The following is a 24,534-nucleotide window of genomic DNA, read 5'->3' on the forward strand; positions in this document are numbered from 1 at the left end:
GTAACTTAACTACCGGTCATTCTGGCCAATCTATCTATGTGATGCAAATCAAGTTTTATTGACTTTTTCCAATCAAACGTTATGAATGATATGCCACGTCATGTTTAATAGAGCAGGAATAAGTGTCCTGGTGCAGAGTCTGCTAGGAGAATATGCAATCTAGAGTTCCTTTTTTACATTTTGGAAACAGGTGATACAAGTATATACCCTGCACTGCGTTCCTGCTTCACATTTATGTATTATGTGTAACAGTTCAGGAGACTAATACTCATATAGTTGTCGTATCGTATCGACATTCATGGTAATTTGGGAATATTGACGCTAATCCCTTGCGTAAAGCCTATTCGGCAGGCTACAGCAGACGTCAATATACTAGATCTCTAGTGCAAAAATACAACTGGAAGGGAGGGGGTGTCATGGTCCGCTATTTTTTACTTACACTTTGTCGATTCAACGGACAGTTATTTTCTGAATGTTCCATTTGTTTAAATCTCTTTGCCATTTTGTTGGCAAGTGCAAATGCTTTTTACAAACTAGCAATGCGTTACAGATCCCCCATATAAGTGCCCATATCAAATGAATATTCCTAATAGTTAAAAGTGGTGTTGCTGCACTAGTGCAAAACTGCATCCTCCTCTAGTCTTCTTGGAGGACCCTTATGCTTTATCACTATTCCCAGTTGCTCAGACAACTAGGTGGTGTGCTGGACTTCTGTTTTTACACTGAGATAATTTCTTGGATGTTTAGAATGGGTACAAATAGTTAAAACCATTAATTTCAAGCAGAATCCTTGTTTTTTGGCTATGGTCACCATATACATATTCCACATACATATGATATATGCGTAGATCCACAGATCATTCATTGCACATTTTGAGGTGGAGAAGTGGTGGGGATTCTTTATAGGTTCACAAACCCTAAAGTGGGTTCTACTATTCACACAAGGCCAATCCAGTCTTATTGCTCATGCTGTGGCTGACTTTAAGGACATTACAACAATCCCCTAATCATAATGTGATGTTCTAATCTAAATAAAAGCCTGCTGTTGGAAATCCCCTCCCAACATGAGGTCTCGGCAGCTTCTCCCTTCTTTGAAAGCTTCTGCTGCCAATGCATGTTCGTTATTACAGGGTCGCTCTTGTCGCTGCCCACCTCTTTAACTGCAGCTCCAACATGTTAACTAGCTCCAACCTGTTTCAGAAAGTTCTGTTTCCTTGTATCATTTCTTCTTAAAGCTTCCTAAAACAGTAGAAACTTGCACTTCAGTACTTTTATGAAGAGCTTTGATCGGAAGATGGATGTCCGATTCCCAACTCATGCACACCTCACTTCCCTGCTGTCCTCATGCTCTGATAATGTTTCATTCCACATTTAGTTCCCATTTGATGCACTTTTCTATTGCCCAATGACGAGTTTGACCTTGTGGTTGTTTTTCTTCTCTATAGTGATAACAAGGAGGAAGTGATCCGCTGCATCGCCCCAGAGGGTGGTGCGCTTTCTGCAACTGCTCCAGTAGTCGTATGGATTGATGAAGCAGAGTATACCTCCGAACAGACCTTCCAATACCGGCCCAACCCCATCCTCATCAGTGTCTCCCCGAAATGCAGCCTCGCTGGGTAAGCTATTAATGCACAGTAATGTAATGTCAACATTTGTAGTTGATCTCAGATATACAGGACATGTTCAGAATAAGAATTTTATAGATTAAATGAATTGTTCTTCCCCTTAACTGCACTCACCTTGGAAAGTCATTAACATTTTGTGATGGTACTCAGTTTATGATGTGCTACCAAAGAGTGTCCCCTGGCCTCAAATACATCAAGCCAATTGTATATTCAATTTTTTACTGGAAGAAAGACCTTCTGTGCACCACCTGGTAGGACTTAATGACTCTTGGTTCTTCTTCATAAGGGTATTGTAAAAATGTAATGCCATTCGATCACCACAATTCAATGACATTTCCTTTATAGGTATTTAATTAATATAAGAAGTTCAGTGAAAATAATCAGAGTTCATCATTGTCGGTACATTGAGTTTCAAGTATTCTCTCACAGAATGCATTTCAAACAACTTTTTTTCAAGCCCAGTGCACTTCGCACCTTTGAGAAGATCGTTCATCAGGGGGTATATTATTACACTTATTACTTTGCTGAAATATTTCTTCAAGCGTTTGCAGGTCTGGTCAAAGTAAGTTGATAGATATTAGCCCTTCTGACTCGTCTAGAGCCTGCATCGCTCTTGGCAGTAGACTGCAATGCAAAATTCCAGCTACATTACTTGAATGAACTCACTACATCAGTGTTCATTTGCTTAAGAAATGCTTTGAAGATGCAACAAGGCGATGAGTTTAATATGTGTCACAATATATAACACCTTAACAAAATGAATTTAAAATTATACCCTTATATAGATCACATTCATGACTGTTTGTGTTTACCTTTGAATGTGTTTGTGTAAGTGTGGCCATGGACCGAGTATTTAATAGTCTAAACAAGTCTCTTTCACTGTGCCTGAGTGTTTTTGTTGGATTTCAATAGTAATACCTTTGTCAGAGTCAAGATTTCTAGCATTTTGAATTAGTATTTCGGGGTGGGGCGTGGGGTTTTGCTTCCATCTTAACCACCCTCTGGAACACACTTGTGCTATGCCTGCTGTGTACTTCGAGCCACCTAGAGTGATGCATGTAGTCTCTGCGCATATCCGTGATGTAAGATTTATAGTATATACTATTAAGGATATTTTTGTAGGTTCTGTGCTCAGAGAACTTTGAATTACGGATCAATGACACAATCCATTTTTATATAGTGACGTTTTATGGATCAAATGCATCTCTTATTTAATGCTTCAAGGTCCGTTAGAAGCAAAAACCCCCTCTTGTCAATTTCGTTCAAATTTGCATTCTTTGGTTAATTTACCTGTTTGCAATATTCATGCTTCCCTCCTATTTGCCTTCTAAGCTCAAAGTTCCTGTCCTCTATTGATGCCCCTTTCCCCACAAAAAAAACAGTGCCCGGCTTCCCCCTCGCCACTTATAACTAAGAAAATGATCATTTCGATTAGCCTACTGACATCCCTGGGCCTGACCTCCACTCAACTCGAATAAAATATGTAATTTCTCCTTTCTGTCTTTACAAACCGGTTCATCACTACCTTTGCACCCTAACATCACCACAGTTCCCTTCTCCACACATGTCTACAAAAAATGACCAGTTTCACCTTTCCTAGCTTCCAAAATATGATTATTGCTACTTCTGCACCCTAAACCTGTGGTGGCGAACACCAGTCCGTGACTTTGCAGCTGTTTTCATTTGCTGTCCCTGGCTACAGATCTGCGACAGCTTTGAAGGCAGCCCCTCAGAACTAATGGCTGCTTAAATCTCATCTGGGATATTGTCCAGTTCTGGTGTCCACATTGCAAGAAGGATAAAACCAGATTGTCCAGGGGGAAGCTTCCAAAAAGTAAACTGTTTTATACAGACAGGGAGAGTATAAAGAATCTTTACCTGCAAACTTTCAAATCTTTACCTCCAGTCTTTCAAATCTTTACAATTCTTGAATCGGGGTAAAGAACAGTCGGGGGGTAACTTAATTGAGAAATGCACATTCTTAAAAGGAAAAAGATGAGTGGAAGTGGGGGAAACAGCATTTACAACGCTGTTTCCACAACACGCTTCCATGACAACGTGGTTGTTACAACGACCTCATTGTTTCTACGCGATCCATTACATCGCAAGTAATTTCAATGACTTGCTGTAGGTGGCGTGCTAACCTAAAGAATAGTATAATTTACTATTCCAACACCATCCCTACTGTTGCACACGCTGGAGTTGGAATAGGATATTATACTATTCTTAAGTCCAGCGCGCCCCCTACAGCAAGTAGTTGAAAAGACTTGTGCTGTAATGGATCGCGTAGAAACAACGCGGTCGTTGTAACGACCGCGTTGTAATGGAATGCGTTGTGAAAGCATTCGTTGTAAAGACCCATATTCGGAAGAAGATACATTTTTTTAGGAGGCGAGTCCCCCAACCCTATGATATTCTGCATTAGGTGTTCTGTTTGCCTTCAGGGAGCGAAGAATAAATGAGTACCACATCCTCCTAAAAGGATACTCGACAAACCCTGTAGATGAGTGGGCCCAGAACAATTAACTAGTGAAAACCCTTGGTGTCTAACCTTAACACGATATCTCACTTTTTAGCTTTAAACTTTTAATCCAAACTTTGACACCAAACTGATTAATGAATCTTTCTGATCCTGTGAAATTTATTCTCAAAATGTAAAGTTATGCAATGCCAATGAAAACTGGCATAATGCAACATACATATAATTTTTATGCTCCCTAAGTAATGCATATCTGATGGTGAGAGCACACATACCTGCCTTTAAATGTTTCAATATAAATTGAAATTCTATTTATATAATCCTTATGCTACCGCTAATGTGGAACTACCTATGATTCTGCTGGATCTTTTAATGCTTCAGTCGTTAAACTTCAATTTGATGACTGTAATTTCTCTGCCCCACTGCCCCCCACAATTCCATTTATGACAATCTGAACATATCAATTGTAAGTTCATGATGAGATGCCCAATTTATGTAATCTTCTAACTTGCTTTTTAGTTGAATTAAAATATTGTGAAGTGTTTCGCATATTCAGGAGCCTCGTCTACGCCAATGTAAAATAAAGAAACCAGAGGGCGCCAAACAGAACGTACAGACCAGAAAGGATCGAACAATCGGAGATAGAAACCGTATTATTTGCATTAAGTTCCTTATTTGTACCCTTGAGAACCAAAACTATGCATCACAACAATCTTGTTATTAAATTTGTCAATTAGGGGTGCAAGGAGAATCCTTTAGTGTTTGATGGTTGTGCTGTTTGGCAAACAATCGAAAATGTATTAAGTGGGTGAAAACTGAAAAAGGCAATGCCCCACTTTCGATCATAAATTATCAAAAATTCAGAAATTTTCTAAATCCTTTCCTTCATTTGCTATTTTAGTGCTTGCTTAGTAATGTTTTTGTAATCAGTAACGCTGGTTCAAATTTAGGTCTCCCTCAGTGTAAAACTGAAGGAGGACAGTCTTTCTACCAAGTCACAAAATGAACAGTCCTATAAAACACAATCTAAATAGGTGTGTGTAGGAAAGTAGGATCTGCTTTCATGGTTACCCCCACTTTTTTGCCTGGTGCTTTGCTGTTTCTGACTAGTCTGACTGGGATCCTGATACTCAGGACCCCAGTCTCTCTGCTTTCTCCCCAAAATTGGAATGGTAAGTACTTGGGTACATTCCAGATTGGATACTGAGGTGCCCTTATAAGTCCCTAGTATATGGTACTAAGGTACCCTGGGCATAGGTACCCCAGAGGTTCCCCAGGGGCTGAAGCATGTATTATGCCACCCATGAGAGACCATGCAAACTGTAACTATAGGCCTGCCATTGCAGCCTGTGCAAGCTGGTGCTAGCACCACTTACGAAAGATATAGGTTTCCCTTTATCTGGGGTCACTGCACTTAAAACTTGTAAGTCACCGCCTTTTCAACCCTGAAGGCAGGGTGGTCAGTTCTAAGTGTGAGGGTGCCCCTGCATGAGCAGGACACCCCTACAGCCTACTGAGTCCATTCTCCTGGGTTGTAAGTGCAGCCGCCATAGGATCCATAGAGGGGCACCGCGCCATTACGCGATGATCGTTTCGAAATCGGCTGAAACGATCTCCATTGTGTTTGGTATCAAACATATTGGAATCATACCCCGACACCGTAAGTGTGAGGGTATGATTCCAGGCACTGTAAAGGCCCTCCATTAGGTCCTCCGTGCTCCCGGTACCAGTCTTTTAGACCCGGACAGCACAACATGGCTGCTGCCTACCAGAGACACGATTCTGCCCTCCTGCTGCTGAGCCAAGCTTGAACAGAGGAAGGCAGAACAATAGGTATCCTGTCACAGGAAGGTGTGACCATCTCCCAGACAGGATTTAGTTCATTGGTGCCGCGTGGGGGCGCTTGCCAGCGCCACTCAGTCTGCTTAAGGGGCACATTTGGTGCCCTCCTTGCATAGTCTAGTTCAATCCAGCTCAGGGAGCTGTTGGATCCTGCTCTGGTGCAAAACTGGACGAAGGACATGGGAGTATCCTCCCCACTGTCCAACCCCTCCCCCGGGAGGGAATCCTGAATTGTCCCACTTCTTTCCTTAGGGTACTTAAGGTGTGGTAAATATTCTTTTTACCTAAACTGAATTTCATACGGAATCTTTAAAATAAAGTAAAATAGCTCAGAATAACAAGAGGCAGAATCCGTGGTATAAGAGGGTTTCTAAATGGGCTTTATTCCATCCAAAATGGCCGACTCGAGTCGCGGCCTTCAGGTTCCGTCACCACGAGGGTTCAGGAAGTGAAGTACAATACTTTATTGACAAGAAGTAACTTTTATAGGTCATACATTTACAATGAAACAAGTGCAAAAAGGCGTAACAATTGATAAGATAAATTAACATAGTGATACGTAATTGAAACTAGGCGTAATAAGGAGCAAAAAGAAACATGATTGGCTCTGATTATCTTACATAGGTGGATCTATACGATAATACTTAACATGGATGCGTGCGCAGCAGCATGACGTGTGATTGACGTGCAACTAGGGGGTGAAGGGGACTTGACATTTAGCTCTACATGTGGAGACGAGAAGTCTAGGGGGTCATGTCAACCTAATCCCAAATCATATCTAACATCCTATGTTTAGAGAACTATGTTATCCACAAGGAAGGACTCTCGGACAGAATCTATTCTATACTAACTGTATGTGCGTGTACAAGCGTCTAAGTGTCTATATGAGAAGCGAGGGGCAGAAAACTTTCCATGGCAACAGGGCTATGAATCACTTGCAGGAGGACGGAAAGGCTGAGTCCTTTGCTTGTGAGCTAAAGGAAATGTTTACCTAAATCACTAGACAGGAATGCATCGGCTGAAGAGCAAAATAGATAATTCGAAGGTGAAATACAGCTTCTTGGCGGGCAGGCGAAAACTGGCCGAGGCAGGCACCGTTAGCTGCACAGGGAGTAGGACAAAGTTCATGGATACAGATGCGAGCTCAAGCTGAAACTGTCAGAGACAGAGAGCAGGGAAAGGCTTTGAGGAAAGAATCGGGCCTACTTGCCTGAACTGTAGAAATGGAGTACCTTAGCCACATAAAGTCGGTGGCTTTTCATACTTAGGAATTGAATATCCAGCCCATTGATGGCGGATCTGACAGGGAACATGTCGACGGTAGACACACATATGTTTGCGTCTTGGAAACTGGAACTGGAGGGAACACACATGCATTTGTAACATGCATATAGAACCGTTGGGGTCCAAGATAGGGGACACAACTGATCAGGAAAATCCACATTTCCACATTCCCTCCTTGTCCCCTACTTGCCCTTCAAGAGATATCAATCTTCATCATTCCATCGATTTGCTCATGGAGCATCATTTCTTCTTCCTTCCTTTTCCGGCATTTTGAACGAGAACTTTGATATGGAATGCATGATGTGGCACACAGACCACAAATCGCTGGTCCACATTGTAGGCATAAACAACAACTGAAGAGCATAAAAAGGCCAATACCTAGGAAAGATAGAACTCTCCATCCCCAGGCTGATATCACACTCCAAAACCACCCGGACCACGTCCAAGTGCCTGGATTCTCGTGTATCTGGCTTACAATCTTATGAAGGCGTGTTATAGCTTTATATACAGATGGCGAATTTTCTGGTATGAATATGCAGCAGCTGGATCCGATGACCCTGCAAGCTCCGCCCCTATCGGCCAGGATGACGTCAAGGACAAGACGATTCTGGAGAACAACAATTCTCATCACTGATTGTTCCTCTGTCAGATTGCCTAGGGCGGCTATAGTCTCGTTTACTACAGCTTCAAGAGTCTTGGTGAGTCTGCGTATCAGCTTACTATTTGATATTGTACCTATATAGGGAAAGATACCTTTATTGAAATCTACATACTTGTCCCATGCCGTCTCAGTATAATCGACAACTGGGAGATCTCTACGCTCTCTTTTGTGTACTAAATGAACATTTCGATAATAATCAGGGGGAGCTAGGAAAACAGGTGGCAAAAGGAATGCTATGTAACAGGTACCATCCCAATCTAGAGGCAGACGCATATATGCCGTCTGACCACATATAAAGTAAGAATGGCGAGAAGCTCTAAATGAAGATTTCCCTTGATCACTATATTCTACTGTAGTAACGCATTTGCTATGGCCCATGTGTATGGAACCAACTTTTCTCACACATAATTCACCCTTAACTAGAAATACTGACATAGTGGGCAGAATTAATTCAACTTCGGATTTGACGTTCAAAATCATGAGATTAGGCGTAAAATTACCTAATTTATACAGTTCATTTTCTAAATCAGTTCCTGTTCTACTGGGGTGACCCTCCTTATTAGGGTGACAGACTTTGAATAAAACTAGATTCAGATTTCCCCATATCCAATGTTGTTGATAAACTGCTGTGTCTGGGTCTATGGAATTTAGTAAACTAAACCATGCTCCACAGGAGCCATTGTGTGTGAACGGATGTGGAAAGAAAGGCAGAACTCCTTTGTTATTCTGATAGGGAGGGAGTCGGCCACACACCCAACAATTGGTGGCATTACTAGTCTGATGGGAATGATGTAACATACTAATGAAGGTGTTATTGCGCAGCGCAAGTCTATAAGATAATTCATGTGGCGGTAGGTCACTAAAAGAATGTTCAGCAGTAATATTATAAACATGTCTAGAAATAGGATGATATATGTGCAAAATCACACTCGTAATGATTATTAAAACACTCAGTAAAAACAGAATTAATAATGTCCTCACACAGTAGCTACGCAGTGATTTACAATACGCCTGTCGTTTCAACATTTCTCTGGTATTTTCTCTACTCAGGTCCAAGGGATACATGTCAGAGACAATTCAACCGCTTCACCTTGGAGAGGACTTAAACAATCAAATTGCTCGACTGTTTGGGCCTAAGTTTTAATTTATAGTTCTGAGAGTCATTCCTTTCAACAAAGGGAAGTTTTGAATCAGTCTGTGAGGGAGTGCAGGGCACAGTGTCTATATCCGAGGATAGTCCATGAAATTTCTTAACGTGGCTGGAATGTATCCATCCTTTGCGGCCCTCCACTTTCACGGCTGTTCTTGTGGTCAGCAGGACTAGCTTCGGTGTTTTCCACCTGGGCTCCAATTGGGTTTTCCGATCGAAATTCCTCACAAACACCAGATCCCCCGGAGCAACGTCATGGGGTTTCACCTCAGTGTTGTCAGGAAAAGCTGCAGCTACCTGTGAACGACAAGATTGTAGTGCAGACATCAAGGAAGCCAGGTAATCTGTCAGCATATTACAATTAACATCAGTTATTTTACGTGGTACAGGCGTCCCCCACATATTCGGTGGCCTTCCGAAGATCACCTCATACGGGGATAGCCCTGTTCGAGAGTGTGCTACCATTCTTATGTAAAATAGTGCAACTGGTAAGGCTACTATCCAGTCAACACCTTTCTCCTTACATATTTTAGACAATCTGATTTTCAAAATTTGATTATGTCGTTCCACGAGACCTGCTGCCTCGGGGTGTCGGACACAGTGGAATTTCCACTGATATCCCAACAAAAGTGAGACATGTTTCATTAATTCGGATGAGAAAGGCTGGCCGTTATCTGAATATACAACACGTGGTAGCCCGTACCGTGGGAAGAATTCTCGAACTAACTGTTTGGCAGTAGTTGGGGGATGTGTAATCTGATACTGGGTACGCCTCAGTCCATCGGGAGAGAGCGCAGACAACTACAAGAACATATTTGAATCCTCGACATCGTTCCATCTGGATATAATCCATTTGGAGCACTTCAAAAGGATGATCAGGAGTCTGGAATCCACCCTGTTCTACGGGAACACTTTTTCCCGGGTTGAACTGACAACATATCATACAGGTACGGACCTTTTGTTTAGCTGCTGCTCGTAAATGTTTATTGAACCAAATGTGTTGAATGCTATCTAGCATAGCTTTTTCTCCTAAATGCGCCGGGCTGTGAATTGTAGCTATAATGGCTTGGACCATAGAGTCAGGAAGAAACCATACAGATTTCTCCTTCGTCATCCATCCCTGATCTGTCTGGATCCCTCCTAGTTCAGTCCATTTCTTTAATTCTTCTGCAGTAGCATGTGTCTGTATGTCAATTACGTCAAGTGCGGGATCCTTAATTGTCATACACTGTGTTGGTGTCTGAACTATTGGCTTTGTCATGTCTAATGTGCGATTCTGAGCAGTCTGTTTAGCTGTTCTGTCAGCTAAATCATTGCCTTGAGAAATGATATCAGTAACCTTCGTGTGTGCTTTACATTTCATAATCGATATAGCAGTGGGTAGATGTATTGCGTCTAACAAGGCATGAATGAGGAGTCCGTGCTGAATGCGGGCACCATGGGAGGTTAAATAACCTCTCTCTCGCCACAGTACGCCGAAGTCGTGTACAACTCCGAATGCATAACGTGAGTCAGTGTATACATTAACTTTCTTATTTGTGGCTTGAATACAGGCTTGTGTTAGAGCAATAAGTTCTGCTGCTTGGGCTGACAAAGTATCTATACAATTTGTCTCAATAACTTCAGTGTCTGTTGTGACTGCATACGCGGCCACTAAATCTCCTGTACTTGTTCTCATGCACGATCCGTCTACATACAACGTCAGGTCTGGATCTAACAATGGAACGTCTGTCAAGTCTTGTCTAGGTTTCGTCTTTATTTCAATGGTTTCAACACAATCATGAGCTAGTGGGTCTGTTCCAATTATAGGTAATAGTGTAGCAGGATTCAATGTATTACACCGTCGGATCTCTATGTGTGGTTGAAACAATGTCAGTTCATAACCGGTAAGTCTTGCTATGGTCAAGTGTTGTGTTTGTGTTCGGTTCACAAGAACCTCTACTGCATGTGGTACTTGTACTGTCAATGGATGTCCTAATACTATGGCATCGCTTTGTCTGATTGCTAAAGCTGTCGCCGCCACTGATTTCAGGCATGCAGGCAAAGCCTGAGCTACGGGATCTAATGTACTGGAAAAATAAGCACATGGCTTGCGTGATCCTGCTTGATCCTGAGTGAGTACTGACAAGGCAGTACCTTCACGTTCTGTAACAAAGAGTGTAAAATGTTTGCTATAACATGGTGTTGCTAAAACAGGTGCTTGACATAAAGCTTCCTTTAGGCTTTCAAAAGCTTGTGTATGTTCCTGAGTCCAAGGGAGAACAGTCGATGTGGCTGCCTCCTGTGTGGTTAGCTGAATGAGTGGTTTTGCTAGAAATGCGTACTGAGGGATCCACTGCCTACAATATGAAGTGAGGCCTATAAAAGCCCGCACTTCCTTTTGTGTCTGGGGTATTGACATGTTAGCAATTAACTGGATGCGATCTGGTGTAAGCTGCCTTCCCTCCTTGGACAGCGAGTGACCAAGATAAATAACTCGCTGGACACAGAATTGCAGCTTAGAAGGAGACACCTTGTGCCCCTTGTCGGCTAGAAAATGTAAAACTGTCAGAGAAGCCTTTTCACATTCAGGTTCGCTTCTCGCGGTGATCAGCAGATCATCGACATATTGAAGCAGTGCAGTATTGACTGGCATGTGGATACTGTCAAGTTCTCGTTTCAGTGCTTGGCTGTAGATGCTGGGGCTTTCTGTGAATCCTTGGGGAGCGCGTGAGAATTTAAAGCTGCGCCCATTTAAACTGAATCCGAACAAATATTGGCTTTCCGGATCTATTGGGACGCTGAAAAAGGCATTCTTGAGATCAATTACAGTAAAGAATGTTGCTTCGGAATCAATTGCTGTCAATAATGATGATATATCAGGGACCACAGGAAATTGTGGTACAATGCACTTGTTTAGTTCACGCAAATCAATAACCAATCGGTATACTGGTGGGGCAGTAGGATCAGTTCGTTTAAGAATCGGAATTATCGGTGAATTACATACATTGGAGTCTGTTTCTACAACTACTCCCTGGGCAATTAGCTCATCAATGATTTTCAGCAAAGCCACTACAGCATCATGCGGTAACTTGTATTGTCGCATTCGTGGTAGTACCACTCCTGCTTTCAATGTGACTCGGTATGGTGTAATGTTCATGCAGCCAACATCCGTAGGGCCTTGTGCCCATAGATGTACTGGTAAAGTCTGTAGTCGGGGATCCATGTCCCTAGACACATAGTGACCTTTAAAATCACGTAGAAACAACCTTACTCCTTCCGGAGAACAACATATTATGGCTCCTAGTGCTTTCAGAGTTTTAATTCCTAACAGATTTTCTGGGCATGATTTAGTAAGCAATAAATCTGTAGTTCGTGTCAAAGGTCCTATCGTAAGTGGGAGAGGCTGTGATACTTCATTAACAATAGGTTTTCCTGAAAAACCAAGGGAAACATTTTGAGAGCCTGAGAGGGGTGCCCCTGGAACTTCACTACGTTTTATAGTTGTTCGACTTGCCCCTGTATCGAGTAAGAATTTTCTATCTTGACCTAATAATTCACTATGTACATACGGTCCTTCTTGATCTACAGGAATCTCGATGAGCGGTAAGTCAACTTCCCTCTCTAGGCTTGTTCATGCGTAACGCTGATACTCAGGATATTCATATTGTGCAGTCTGATACATTTGTCGTGTTGTGGTTTGTGTGGCAGTAGCAGGCAACGGTGGTGCAGCTGGCACAAACTGTATGGGCTGCTGTGAGGCTGGCATGGACTGTTGCTGAACTGGCATGGACTGTTGCTGAACTGGCATGGACTGTCCATGCTGCATAGCTCCTTGTTCATTCTGATCTTGTCTAACTAATCGTGGTCTCTCTTTTGCAATACCTGTAGCTATATTACGTTTCAGGACTGGACAATCGTGTACATAATGGCCTAGTTGTTTACAGTAATTGCAGGTTCCTCTTACAGGAGCTGTAGAATCACCAGAATGTGTCACACCCTTTTTGTGACCCTCTGCTGGTACTGTCTGAGAAACTAGCATTTTCATTTTTGTATCCTTCATGCGTCTATGCTCGTGTTCTTGTTCATCCCTAATTCTATTGTGATGATACTGTAACATTTGTAGCATTTGTGACGGAGTGTTACTTTGCCAGGTACTCTCGAATTTCAATATTCTATTCTTCACTGGAGGCAATGCATTTTCCACTAATTTTGTCACAAATAAATGTGGATATGAGTCACTACTTGCTTTTATACCACTGTTTATACCAAAACATTTTTCAAATCGAGCATAATAATCGCTTGTGTCTTCATCTTGCTTTTGTTTGCAGGCTGTGATTGCACCCCAATCTTCCTTTTTTGTAGTTAATAGACGTGGCAGTACCTGTACTAGTAAACCTGGTAACAGTTTAACTTTATCCCCGAGCCCTGAACCTGCAGTTCGGGCCCTTTCTTCCTCTGCTAATGCTGTCCAGTCTATCTTTTGGTCTCCCACTTCCCACTCTTTTTCTTTCAGTTTTTCATAGATGCCAGCAGGCAAAAGCACCTTTAATATCGTCATAATATCAGGAAAGGTGTACTCTCCCATTAGTAACATGTCTTTAATTTCTCGGTGGAAACCCGCTGGGTCTTTGTCATGACTAGGTACTACTTTCTTCATTTCTAATAATTCCATTTTTGATATGGGTGTGTAAACAAATACACGGTGAAACTCATTGTCTTCGCCTTTTATTGGGTGCACTTCTCGTAAAGGATTTTGTCTATCCATATAGTACGGCGTTCTTTCTCTGTGGGGCAGCGAGAGAGAATCCGGATTTACAAAAAGGACATACTGTTTACGTGACACTAATATCTCTTTAATTAGCTTGTTACTAGAACCTCTCCATCTGTTCGTGAGTAGTTCCGTTAATATATCAGGTAAAGGACCAGGGTCAGCATGTTGGCTCTTATATAATATAAGGAGTTGCTGAATCATATAGATTCCAGCTAAACGTTGTTCGTCTGCACTGAGATTAAAAAACGTGTGTGCTACGGTCTCATCACCGTATTTTTCAGGACTGTCAATCCAGTGAATAGCTGATCTGGCTAATTCTTGCTCATCCATGGAATCGAGGAGGTGGTAACCCCTTCGTTCTCGCAGTATTTTATCTGCGGCTTGAAACAAATGTTCAGGAGACTTCAGATTTATTACAGGCGTCGGATACGTTCTGCTATTATTTGGGCATACAGAGTGTATGGGATCAGAAAAACATCTAGCATTTTCACAGGATCTTCCTCTGCCTACATAGGCTATGGTCTCTGACTGTCTTGCGGAATTCCCTGATTCGGACACTTCGTCTTGCTCGAACTCGTCTGTTCCCAATCTTTCTTCATGAATACGCTCTATTTCTCTACGGATTTTTCGGCACATGGCTATTATACAATTTTGCTTATCGTGTCTCCCTTCTGATATATTCTGGCTCCATCTTGTAAGAATAAGCCTTGCATTCGGGTCTACCCCCGGACGGTCTTGATTTCTGATCACACAGTTTATGAGGAAACGTAACAGTTCCCCCTGTATCTCTACTTTCTGGAATTCCATAGCTCTGTTAATACATCCTGGATCTCGTCCTGTTTGAACAAAATGATATATGTTATCTAGATGCGTACTCATTCCTGGTAACCTTGCTAAATACTCGGCGGCTCGCCTGATGCGTAATGATGCCAGGACCATTTCGTCCTCTTTACCAACCACCGGGTCATATCTACAATTTACAAGGAGTTCCTTAAGCGTACGTTCACTTACGAATTTAGGTGTACGTGAATGCGCTGATTCTTGAAAGACAAGTTTATTTATTCTGGGTGGTGTAAAGGTATTGCTAGCACCTCCCGTGGCCCCATCTGGGGCGTCGGGTGTGAACGGGTTCGTTGAACGTGACACAGCAACTATGGGTGTCGATACCACTGTAGAATCGACTGCGGGGACAGATGTGCTTGCCGAAGCTTGTATCGGGACTTGCTGTTGCACGGGGTCGGATACCTGATCCTGACGTTGAACCCCTCCGCCAGACGGTCTATGTAGTATGGCGTTAGTATACTCGGGAGCTGTGTCGTCTAGATATGAGGAAAGAAAAACATCTTCTGCGGTTCTGGGATGCCCTTTTTGATGTACCTTAATTGGAAATAACGGGGGTGGCAAGTCTTTTGGCATCCCTGGAACAGCCTTTGGTAGTCCTTCGGCTAGAAGGGGATACATACCATTCATAAGAGCATTTCTTTGTCTATTTACTTGTTCTGACTTCACTCGGATACCTTCCTCAATTAATAGATTTTCTTGAACTTTATTTGAACTTTCTTTACTCCTCTCTTCTTGTCTACGTGCTTTTTCTGTACGTCTATGAGATTCTTTACGCCATAACTCAACAGCGTCTTTCTGTGACTGTCTGACCTTTCTTTTCCATAACTCTTCCTCCACTTTCATGATGCACTCTGCATCCCAGGTTCCCGCTGCGGGCCACCTTTGACTTTCCGGCAATCCCTTGGTATAATCTACCCATAGATCAAGAAACAATATGGCATCTAAGCCATGCTTGTGGTACATAAAATGCCCTGGAGTGTCCCTAGGAGGAATAGGAACTGCTTCTTCAAGCACCCCTTTTCTGGTAGTAATCTGTCTTAACTTCGAGAAGAGCGGCATATTGACAACTGATCTGATACTTACTCTTGAATTCACTTAATACGAAAAACACAATAATGAACAGCGAACAAAGAACAATCATTCATACCACAATATGCAAGACATTTGAACACTTTAAACATTGAACATTAAACATTTTAACAATAACCGACAATGATGACAGTCTGCCTAACTAATCACCACGCTGAATTCTTGACAATAACTAAATACTTCGGAATACTTGATATACTGCTAAACAGTACATATACACTGCTAAACAGTGCAGACCGGATTTGTGTACCCAAATCCGTCTTGACCGGCACAACCTATGTGCGCGTCAACACGCCTCCTCGGCGATGGTACTCACCGAGTAGCTCCTTGAAACGGAAGGCCTCAGAGAATGGACAGGACTCGATGACTGCGGACAGCGGACCCTCTGGACATCGGGATTTCGAAAAACCTGGTGGGCTTCTGTATACCTCGGATCTTGCTCTCTCAGCTAGGCTCTGGTCGGGATACTTCGCACTTCTCACCGCCTCGTCTGGGTTGATCGCAGCCTCAGTCGCCCCCGCTTGACCGGAGGGAGCTTACAGGAAATCCTGCTGGTACGCGTTTATGGTCCGTCCAGCTGTGGCAGGAGACCGGGCCTGCAACGCACCGCCGGCGCGTGAGATGAGAAAGTGTCCCTGTTCGGGCGCCATTATGTGGTAAATATTCTTTTTACCTAAACTGAATTTCATACGGAATCTTTAAAATAAAGTAAAATAGCTCAGAATAACAAGAGGCAGAATCCGTGGTATAAGAGGGTTTCTAAATGGGCTTTATTCCATCCAAAATGGCCGACTCGAGTCGCGGCCTTCAGGTTCCGTCACCACGAGGGTTCAGGAAGTGAAGTACAATACTTTATTGACAAGAAGTAACTTTTATAGGTCATACATTTACAATGAAACAAGTGCAAAAAGGCGTAACAATTGATAAGATAAATTAACATAGTGATACGTAATTGAAACTAGGCGTAATAAGGAGCAAAAAGAAACATGATTGGCTCTGATTATCTTACATAGGTGGATCTATACGATAATACTTAACATGGATGCGTGCGCAGCAGCATGACGTGTGATTGACGTGCAACTAGGGGGTGAAGGGGACTTGACATTTAGCTCTACATGTGGAGACGAGAAGTCTAGGGGGTCATGTCAACCTAATCCCAAATCATATCTAACATCCTATGTTTAGAGAACTATGTTATCCACAAGGAAGGACTCTCGGACAGAATCTATTCTATACTAACTGTATGTGCGTGTACAAGCGTCTAAGTGTCTATATGAGAAGCGAGGGGCAGAAAACTTTCCATGGCAACAGGGCTATGAATCACTTGCAGGAGGACGGAAAGGCTGAGTCCTTTGCTTGTGAGCTAAAGGAAATGTTTACCTAAATCACTAGACAGGAATGCATCGGCTGAAGAGCAAAATAGATAATTCGAAGGTGAAATACAGCTTCTTGGCGGGCAGGCGAAAACTGGCCGAGGCAGGCACCGTTAGCTGCACAGGGAGTAGGACAAAGTTCATGGATACAGATGCGAGCTCAAGCTGAAACTGTCAGAGACAGAGAGCAGGGAAAGGCTTTGAGGAAAGAATCGGGCCTACTTGCCTGAACTGTAGAAATGGAGTACCTTAGCCATATAAAGTCGGTGGCTTTTCATACTTAGGAATTGAATATCCAGCCCATTGATGGCGGATCTGACAGGGAACATGTCGACGGTAGACACACATATGTTTGCGTCTTGGAAACTGGAACTGGAGGGAACACACATGCATTTGTAACATGCATATAGAACCGTTGGGGTCCAAGATAGGGGACACAACTGATCAGGAAAATCCACATTTCCACAAAGGGCTTACCTGAGGTTGGGTCCCTAGATTCATCCTTGTACAAGATTAATTTCCGACACCACCTCTCTTCAACCATATAGGCACTCTGGACTTCGCTAGACTTCGCTCTGGGCATCAAGGCTACAACCAGGAAGACTCCTGCGTCTCCTAATCTCGTCGCCGTGCTAGTCTGCTGCAACGTCCATGCCTGTGCACCATAGAGGAACCTTCCAAGGCCTGTGGGCATCCAAGACACCAAAGGAATCTCCCTTGAAGTGAAGGAGCCACTTCCCTTCATCTACAGGCACCGCAACTTAGCCACCGGTCTGCTGTTCCTGAGCTCCCAAAGACTCCGAAAGGTCCAGCACCACAGGTGGTAGTTCTCCACGTCCTTCGAGGCTTGACCTGTCCTCTCACCATGTCTGAGGCCAGAATCCCTCATCAGTTGCTGCAATAACCAAACCCCTATGCACTGCGTCGACCTGCAAGTGCAAAGGCTTGTTGGCTTCCTAGCACCAATGTCTTTGGGCTCCAATTAGCCCCAACCTCAAGCATCTCCAGTGACCAAGATCCCTGTCCTCACCGCATCACTTGCACCATGGGCCCGTATCTTTGTTGAGCTGCTCAAGGTCCTCGTGCGACTTCATTGCCTCTGGTCAGTGGGCCCTCTTGAGTGTCACTTTTGAATTCTGCGGGCTCTGCTAATTGCTCAGGACCTGCCGTGACTCCCCTGCTTGTGGTGAGTCCCCTGGACCTTGCTGGTCCCGACATTGCACCTTCTTCAACTTCCACGTTGGTTGCAGTTGCTAAGGCTTGTCGGTACTCCCGCTGGACACCGACCCCTCAACTCTCGACATACGACGTTGGACAGCTCGTTCACGGCTCCTGGTCTTTCACAGCATCGCCTCGTCCACACAGCTGCAGTTTCAAGGTCACCGTCCGCTCCCCTGCAACACCCGACATTGGTGGACATTCGTCTTCCTGGCCTCCTGGTCACTCCTGAGTGACATAGACTCTGTCACCTCTGCTTGCAGATACCTCTCATCTTGAATCCACCTTTGGGTTCCACCGGACACTTTCAGTTTCTGTCATCCACGGGGTTTCTTCAGGGTCCACTGGGAAGGGTCCGTCTTCTTTAAAACTGCAACCGCGACTAACCCATTGACTTGCATTGGTCCCGCTGTTGTGTTCCCACACTGCACGGGGCTCCCGTGGGGCTTCTGATTACTTACCTCGCGTGGTTCCTTGGAATCCAAGCACTTCTACGCCCTCTGGGTATAGTCTTGACTTGAGTCGTGGTTTGCATACCACTAATTTGGTCTCCCCCTGGGGGTCGCTGTGTATTACGCGCTACTTACCTATTTCTATTGTAAAGTATTGTGTGCATTGTGTTTATCTCCAGCTAGGAGATACCTGTATGTGTTAGTGAGCATTTTATAATAAATATATATTTTCAAAAGTACACTGTGTGGTTCTTTTTCATTTAATCTATACATATAAGATTCAGTTGTGGTAAAACAAGCTGCTTTACACTCCTTCTGGACTAAGCTTTAAGACTGCTCTCCACAGCTACCACTTAGAGAGCTTTCTAAGGTTGTCTAAAACCACTAAAATCACCATAAGGGGTTGTCTGGATAGGTGCAAGGGGCCCACTTTCATATGTGTACATCATATACTAAGCCAGCCTCTCACAGAGTGCCATTGTTGTTCTTCTCCTTCTTGTCACCATCCTCTTTTACATTCTTCAAAATGGTGTGCAGATTCAAACTTGCCGTACAGGCGTGGATGTTGTGCACCACTTGATTAATGCGGTCTCCACAGAGACTGTTTGCACGACTGAAAAGAGCCTGCCCAGCGCACCAGGAGGAACAGAGAAAGTCAGCTAGGTGATTCACTGCTTTTGTACTTTCACGAGGAGGTTAATCATTGGGTTTGATATTGGCTGTCAGCCTGGAAGCTGCAAAGTAGAATTCTATCAAAAGTATTAAAGGTTGTGTAGGGTCAAGTTGGGCTCAGGAAGGTGCTTAGATGTTATGAAGGTGACCACCTACCTGGAGGCTCTTGCTTCTCTTTAAATAGTTTTGAAAGCGGGCCTTATGCTTACATGTCAACCATATGTTCGGATGTTAACTGTAGTAATTTGCATTACTTAAACTCTGCTGACTTTGTTTGATATTTAGGTGTCCAAGGAAAAATTCAATGTATGGGTCAAAAGCTCATTTGGAATACACATCACTCACATAAATGTGCCCAGCCCGAGTTGTATTCGGCCTGGTGACTAATAGATGAATATAGATGACGTCATTAAAATGATTCAAGACAAGTCAAGATTATGCACGCAAAATCTATAATCTCATTTAGGATGTTGATTAGGGTATTTTGTTTGCCTGTGTCAAAAGCTGCTTAAGGAAATACAAAACCATTATTCTTCACTGCCATAATCCAATGGAGGCCTTCTATCATAGTCTATATGCTTTAAAATCAGTGCTGCGCTCAGGTCTAAATCCAGACTGGAGCATGTCTAAAGTACGAACTGATGTTGATCACGGGGGACTTTGGGAAAAAAAACTGGGAGCTTAATCTCAGAAGTTGTCCCTCAGATGTAAGATGTCAACATCTTGGAGCGCAAGATTGGTCTGGTTTTATAATAGGCCCTGTGAGTGATAGAAAGAGCTTTGAAGGTAATTTGTTCGTTAACAGAGAGCCAGTGGAGGGTCTGGTTGGCAAGTCAAATGTCATCACAATGGTGCATTCCACACATTAGCCTGATGGCCAGGTTCTGTAGCTTCTGCAACTTCTTGATAACCTAGGTGGGGAGGCGAAGGTAAATGGCATCACAGTCTAAATGCCACATAATGTAGGCTGCCACTAGATAAGAATGATGTACCATATGCAAAAAAGTGAATATCGTACGCAGCATCCGAAGTTGCAAAACCTTACAGAACAGACCCTCCAAACATGGGACCTGAAGGATAGAAAGATGCTGCTCGAATAAAGCATCCATTTAACATCCACTTTTGTAGGAGGCTCTTTGAGATAACGAATCTCCTTGATTCTTGATAATGTCATATAGAATTGGGTAGCATCGGCACACATTTGAATAGTGATATTGTGATTATCAAGGAGGAGACCGTTAGGTTCCATGTGTAAGTTGAAGATCTTGAGGGTGAATGAGATAATCTATCCTTCAGGTACTCAACAAGTCACCTATAGTGATTGGGGTGTGAAGGTGCCCATCTGGATGAATTAATGTTGGCTGGAAAGTTAAGAAGAGAGCCAATATAGTCTGTTTTACTGAATACTGCTGAAAGCTATTGTAGGGCTCGGAACCAGAGATCACTCTTACCTGAGACATTCATCTCGTTATCCATCTCTTAGATGTCCCTACCTTACGGCTTCATCTAATTGTGAAATTAAGGGGGTGATTCGGTGCCCAGAAAAAAAAACGACAGTTCTCTTTTCCCAGCCCTGCATGGCTAACAATCATCAACAATAGAAATTCCAAAATGTTCCTTTGTTTGATCATGTCGGCTTGCGCTTTGAGATCTCTTGTGACATCTTTCACTGAATTACCCCTTTGACATTATAGGAAAATCTGATATCCCCTCGGATAAATCAGTTTCCAATATTTCCTCATTGTAACCGCCATTAAGCCAAAGAGCCTTAGAAACAAACAGCCAGCGTGTTTCATTTTTAAATGTTGCTTCTTCAGAGCTTAAATAATTAATACAAAAGTACTCTGTATAACGCTGTGATTCTTATATGCCATTAAAATGTATTTTAATTTTCTGTGTGTGCGAGTGAAAAGACTTTTCATTGAGGACTAGCGAATAGTGCTTCAGGAACGCTTGGTACACCCTTTAACGAAATAAACAGATGCCAATGAGTAAAAACTAGAGAAACGTGTGTGGGATTAAAACTGCTAAATTCTGAGTTTTACATGTTGGAATGGGGAAAGCATGCTGGCTTCCCATGCAATGAAAACCCATCTACATGTTATGCCCCATTATGACCTTTAAAACCTAAGATGGGGCAGTAATTTTGCCCAGGTCCGTGATGAATTCTGTAGCTTGAGCATTATTAGGTGTGAAATTACAAGTCACGCATTCCATGGCACTTGGTAGTTACCCCCTAAAACAGCTTATCAAAAACACATCCTACTAAATACAGCTTTTTAGCTTCCCCAGACGTGATCTTAGGATATTCTGTATTCAGGAACACACAGCTGGAATTACCGTTCAAGACATATGATCAAGTGATCCTTATGGTAAAAACTAAGCCCTCCCCTTTGTCCTATTCACACTCCAGGGTACTTTGCTGAAGATAGCGATGCACTATTGATAGGATGCACCACTTTTCTATGAGCGCCCAGATGTTTAATTCTAGTAAGCCACCAAGGTAGGGCATTGTCGCTGTAAGTCCTTGAATTGGAAGTCACTCATTGATTTGAGGGACTTTGACCGCAGTGCACTGTGATGAAGAGGGACTTATTGTCTTTCTAAAAGTTATTTTTTTCTTTCTTTACCCAGCGGCTCTTTGCTTACCATAGAGGGCACAAACCTGGATTCAGTCTCCAAGGCCACCGTTCAGTTCAGTGATGAGCGAGGACAGACTGTCTCGAGGGTAAGTGTGGCCAGACTGTTATCTTGAGATGATGAGGCACCAAATGAACGAGGGAAGCAAGCGCCTGTCAGTGTAGTATGGAGAGCTGTATTATTAGTCTGTGGAAAACCGCTTTATCCCCGAAGTCTCTCAAGGAACGGTGCCCTGTATTGAAAATGAAGCTCATGCCATTCTCAGAAAAATGACCCACTTACACCAGCAACCAACTGAAAGTCTCAGTGGTCATTTGCTTTATAAGTACACAAAGTAATGTGTATCTTCCCTCATTCTTTTGGCCTGGCTTGACAGGGCAGCTGTTGCCAGACAATTGTGAGAACCACTAGATGAGGGGCTTTGGCTCCGCCCACATGTTGGGAGCCAGGAGTACATGTTTTGACTGGGCAGAAGTTGGGTGCTTCCACAAAAATGTGCTTGTTCTCCACACAGCTGTGATCATTTTGATTATTTATTCTCCTGTCTGAGCTTACATTTTCATAGGCACACACATGACATCATAAGGCTATTAAAGTGTCTTAGATAAGTAGATAATTTATGGTGTTCTTAGTGGGAGCAGTGCAGATGGGAGGAGGAAAGTCATTAACCAACATGGAATTTTAGGTCTAGCAGGGCATTACTTGACAGTGCAACTGTCACCTGACCTTTTAACGTACACCAATACTATTCTTTAGTTCTTTGCCTCCATACAAGTAAAAACCCATTCCCGTGCTATTTGCTTGTATTGCTTCACATTACCATACAGCATTCTTTGAAAGCCAGACCTATTGGCGTTGCCAATGATTGTTCTTACTGCATTGCATGGCTTAGTCTACTAGTAAACTGGCCATATAACATCAGTGACAGTCTTCTCTTTTACTGGGTTCTGCTCAAAAGGGGGCTAACCACAGTGCCCCCTTGTGCTGACAGTGCGCTTGTCATGTTAGTAGAAGTCCTGGAACCTTTATGCAATAGTCTCATCTTTCTTCCTCACCAGTGTCTAAAGAAATAATGAGGTCCTAAAGATATATTCCTAAATATATATTGCGTGTACATACTACCTTACTCAATCTACTGGTCGCAGTCCCCTAGTCATGCCTTTCCAATACACGTGAGCCATAATTTTCCAAATCATTTATTTTTTCCACTGACATCTCATGTCAGTACGCTCAATAGGAATATGTAAATCATTCAACCATGTCTTAATGTATATGGGTCATAGATCCATCATTATTGCCAAGTCCAGAAATGTAAAGCACCTTCTGCCATTGAACTGCCACCTTCCTTTTTCTCCCAGACAGCACAAGCTGTCTGGTTGTAAAAGATCTATTGTGGGCTCACAGTCTGTCCATCGCTTACCATAGGTTGGTTTCATTGTCATTGCCATTTGCTTGTTTCTTATTCAATTGCTTGCTTTCTTCTTCATGTTTTTGTCCCTCCCGTACAGCGCAGCCCCTTTACCATCTTTTTAAGTGGCTGACTTGTACCCTTGCAATGCTTACTTTTAGGTGACGGCCATACTCTTTTTGGTTGTGCACTCCATGACAGCGCAAGTGTTGTTTTTAGCTCTCTCCCTTGTAAACCCAAAAGCAGTGACCCAAGCACACGCCTACAGAGTGATGCAACTGGCAACAGTGGTCGCTTCATGGTGCCTTTTTAAAAAAAAAATTGCATTGCTTTGCAGCATTGGGGAAAGATAATTTAGCTTTTCTTTTTGCCACTGCTTCACAGCATCAGCAGACTACATTGGCAAAGCCCATAGGTTGAAAAGGTGACACCTCTTGACTTTTGTTGTGCATGTTATGCCAGTGTTGCCAGCTCATAATTGCCACCAGGAGCATGTAGTCCTCTTTTATCCTTCTAGTTGACCACCCTTGTTTTCTTCCCCCTGACGACCTAATGTTTTTTATCTGCCCATGCTGAAATCCTTTTCCAATCTCCAAAAACGCGGATCCGTTTTTGAGTTCCATTTTCTATCCCTAAGATACTCTTGGCAGTGACATATCCTTACATTTTTCCAACACAACTATTTTTTTTGTCATTTTAGTCATCTAAGGACTGTGTTTTTGGCTTCGGTCGTATAAAGCTAGAAATATAGCATAGTAGTGTGCGAGAGCACAGGATATATCCAGTCTGCGAGCAGCAGCCCAGCAAAACATATGTTGACTATAAAAGTTGCTTGTAACTTGAAAAGATAACTCCCAAGCCATGGCATTAATCCTTTGAAAACGTTTTAAATAAGCCCACCAAAGAGGTCACAAATAACAATTCACAGCCAGCACAACTTTGAGTGAATAAAAAGACAAATTAATATTCTTGCAACTAAAGTCACTCTTTCAAGAGAGAATGTGCATTTCACAACTTTTGTTCCAGCAGCAATGCTTGCAGACAC

At 43.0% G+C, this 24,534-nt stretch overlaps 1 protein-coding gene across 4 annotated transcripts in view; it reads left to right on the plus strand.

Moving 5' to 3' along the window:
* The window catches only part of MST1R (macrophage stimulating 1 receptor), a 391,011-nt gene that overhangs the window by 283,231 nt on the left and 83,246 nt on the right, over positions 1–24,534 (plus strand). For all 4 annotated transcript variants that reach the window (XM_085625073.1, XM_085625074.1, XM_085625072.1 and 1 more), the window contains exons 9-10: positions 1,446–1,616; positions 22,076–22,169. In XM_085625073.1, the coding sequence (XP_085481199.1) occupies positions 1,446–1,616; positions 22,076–22,169 (265 nt within the window). The remainder of the gene's footprint in view (positions 1–1,445; positions 1,617–22,075; positions 22,170–24,534) is intronic.

Source organism: Triturus cristatus, chromosome 9, assembly GCF_964204655.1.
Source record: "Triturus cristatus chromosome 9, aTriCri1.1, whole genome shotgun sequence".
NCBI classification, from domain to species: Eukaryota; Metazoa; Chordata; class Amphibia; order Caudata; family Salamandridae; genus Triturus; species Triturus cristatus.